Source organism: Entelurus aequoreus, linkage group LG07 (assembly GCF_033978785.1).
Source record: "Entelurus aequoreus isolate RoL-2023_Sb linkage group LG07, RoL_Eaeq_v1.1, whole genome shotgun sequence".
Taxonomy (NCBI): Eukaryota; Metazoa; Chordata; class Actinopteri; order Syngnathiformes; family Syngnathidae; genus Entelurus; species Entelurus aequoreus.
This window is the reverse complement of record NC_084737.1, coordinates 12,383,821-12,386,243: the sequence shown is the minus strand read 5'-3', so window position 1 is coordinate 12,386,243 and position 2,423 is coordinate 12,383,821. Positions and strand designations below refer to the sequence as shown.

Here is a 2,423-nt window from a genome sequence, read left to right as displayed (position 1 = left end):
TCCGTTAAAGGCAGTGTCTTTAAGGCACGCCCCCAAGACTGTGGACTACGAGATATAATGACTGATGAACACTTTCGTTGGATAATGAAGGTTGCCTCAGCTCAAAGCCTGAGTCCCGACATTGATGAACTAGCATCCAAGGAAAGATGCCAGGTATCTGGCTTGGGCACATCAGATTAGATCAGTGTGTTGCAAACTGAGCAGTTTAAATTCCTGAATCGTTGGTTTATTCATTGTTATTTCATTTTATTTTCAAATGTATTAGCCTTTGGAAAAAGTTAATGTTGATATTTACCCCAGAAGGCTGCAAATAGAAAAGAGGCATTCAATGTTTATTTAAATTGTATTTGATATGCCATTGATATTTTTTAATTACTATTATTATTATTTGAAACTCAATTTTGCATGTCACTATAAAGTTATATAAGCCTTGCTTGTTCAATATTCAATGCAAAACTTGTTTGGGTCCCTATTAAAAGGTTAATTTGTTCAACCTTGGCCCGCAGCTTTGTTCAGTTTTACATTTTGGCCCACTCTGTATTTGAGTTTGACACCCCTGGTTTACGACAACTACTACTGACAGGACGCTAATAGTTAGCTAATCTACAAGAGTTGTGGTTGCTTACTCAGGAAAACACTTCCCTCTTCGTTTTGGAAGAGAAATGCAAGTCGTGCGATAAATGAATCAAGATGCCATCAAGCTACGTGACGCGAGGAACATTTTTCAGCCGTAAGAACCGTAATGTACAACAAACCGGATCTGCGATATATAGTCCCAAACCCGGAAGCGTGCGCCAGCAATTCTGGAAACATGGCTGACAAGTGGAAAATGTCTTTGACGATTTTTTTCCAAACCGCTTCCACGTGTTTCACCGGCGCCAGATCTACGCCAATGGAGAAGACTCCACCTTTGTTTGCTCAGGCCGGCCGACATTCCAGCATCTTCTTGAAGGCCTTCCGAAAGCTGTCGTCCAGGAATGCGTAGAGAAAAGGGTTGAGGCAGGAGTTGGCGTAGCTCAGGCTGGTGATAAAGTAGGAGATCCCGATGAGCAGCGGCGTGGTCCTCAGGTCGGTGGTCAGCGCCACGATGGTGCTGAGGTGGAACGGCGTCCAGCAGAACAAGCAGACGGCCAAGACGATGAAGACCATGATGGTCACCTTCTTCTTGGCTTTGTCCAGCGCCTTGGCGTTGCTGTTGAGGCGCATGTGCCTCAGCTTGTAGAGCATCACGGTGTACAAGATGCAGATGGTGGACACGGGGATGGCGAAGCCCAGAATGAGGGTGTAGATGCGGCTGGCTTTGAACCAGGAGCTCTCCGGGGCGGGGAAGCTGAGCACGCAGCTCTTCCTGCCGTCGCCCGGGTTGAGGTAGACGCCGGCGAAGACGCTGAACGGCATCACGATGAGGATGACCAGCACCCAGACGCAGAGGGAGACGATCTTGGCCGCGCGGTAGGTGCGGTACGGCATGCGCTTGGATCGGACGGTGGCCAGGACCACCAGGTAGCGGTCCACGCTCATCACGGTCAGGAAGTAGATGCTGGAGAAGATGTTGTAGTGGTCGATGCTCAGGATGACTTTGCACAGCACCTCGCCGAAGGGCCAGTAGTGCAGCAGGTGCTCGGCGATGTTGATGGGCAGCACCAGCGTGAACAGGTCGTCGGCGATGGCCAGGTTGAGGATGAACATGTTGGTGACCGTCTTCATCTTGGGCGCTTTGAGGATGACGTAGATGACGGCCGTGTTGCCCGTCAGGCCCACGGCGCAGATGACCGAGTAAATGATGGGCAGGAGGACGTACAGGTCGGCGTAGAAGTAGAAGTCGGCGGGAAACGTGCAGTTCGGGCCGCTGCCGTTGCCCGAGGAGAGCGAGTAGAAGTCCACCAAGTCGTCGCACAGCGCCGGAGACGCCACGCTGTAGTCTGACACGTTGTCCATGTTTGTTTGCGTTCCTAAGCAATAGGGCAGAAAGGTTTATGAGCACAATGCTAAATGGGGATGGACAATGAAAGTGTTAGACAAACTAACCCCTATTGTGTGTGTGTAGCTTTAATGCTACATTACATTTTAACTTCATCCTAGTATAACTTATCAACACCAACATAGCTACGTGAGCTACATGCTAACCTTCTATTTTAACACCACTTTAGGTTAGCAACACAGGCATAGAAATGTATGCCACATGCTAACGTTACATTTTACTATCTTGATAGGTTAGCAACAGTAGCATGACTATCTCGGCCACATGCTAGCATTACATTTTAACTTCATCCTACTGTAAGTTAGCAACATTAACATAGCTATGTGAGCTACATGCTAACCTTACATTTTAACACCACTTTAGGTTAGCGACACTGGCATAGAAATGTGAGCTACATGCTAACCTTACATTTGAACACCACTTTAGGTTAGCGACACTAGCA

The 2,423-nt window shown here is 48.0% G+C and overlaps 1 protein-coding gene across 1 annotated transcript; it reads right to left on the bottom strand.

Annotated features, from left to right (window-relative positions):
- Positions 1 to 918: 918 nt before the first annotated feature.
- On the bottom strand, positions 919 to 1,938 carry npbwr2b (neuropeptides B/W receptor 2b). Its single transcript, XM_062051919.1, has one exon. It carries the CDS (start codon positions 1,936 to 1,938, stop codon positions 919 to 921), a length of 1,020 nt encoding a protein of 339 aa, XP_061907903.1.
- Between the last annotated feature and the right edge of the window lie 485 nt (positions 1,939 to 2,423).

What these genes read in the sequence shown, in the direction of transcription:
- npbwr2b (XM_062051919.1), bottom strand. Translation starts at nt 1,938, where the DNA reads ATGGACAACGTGTCAGACTACAGCGTGGCGTCTCCGGCGCTGTGCGAC.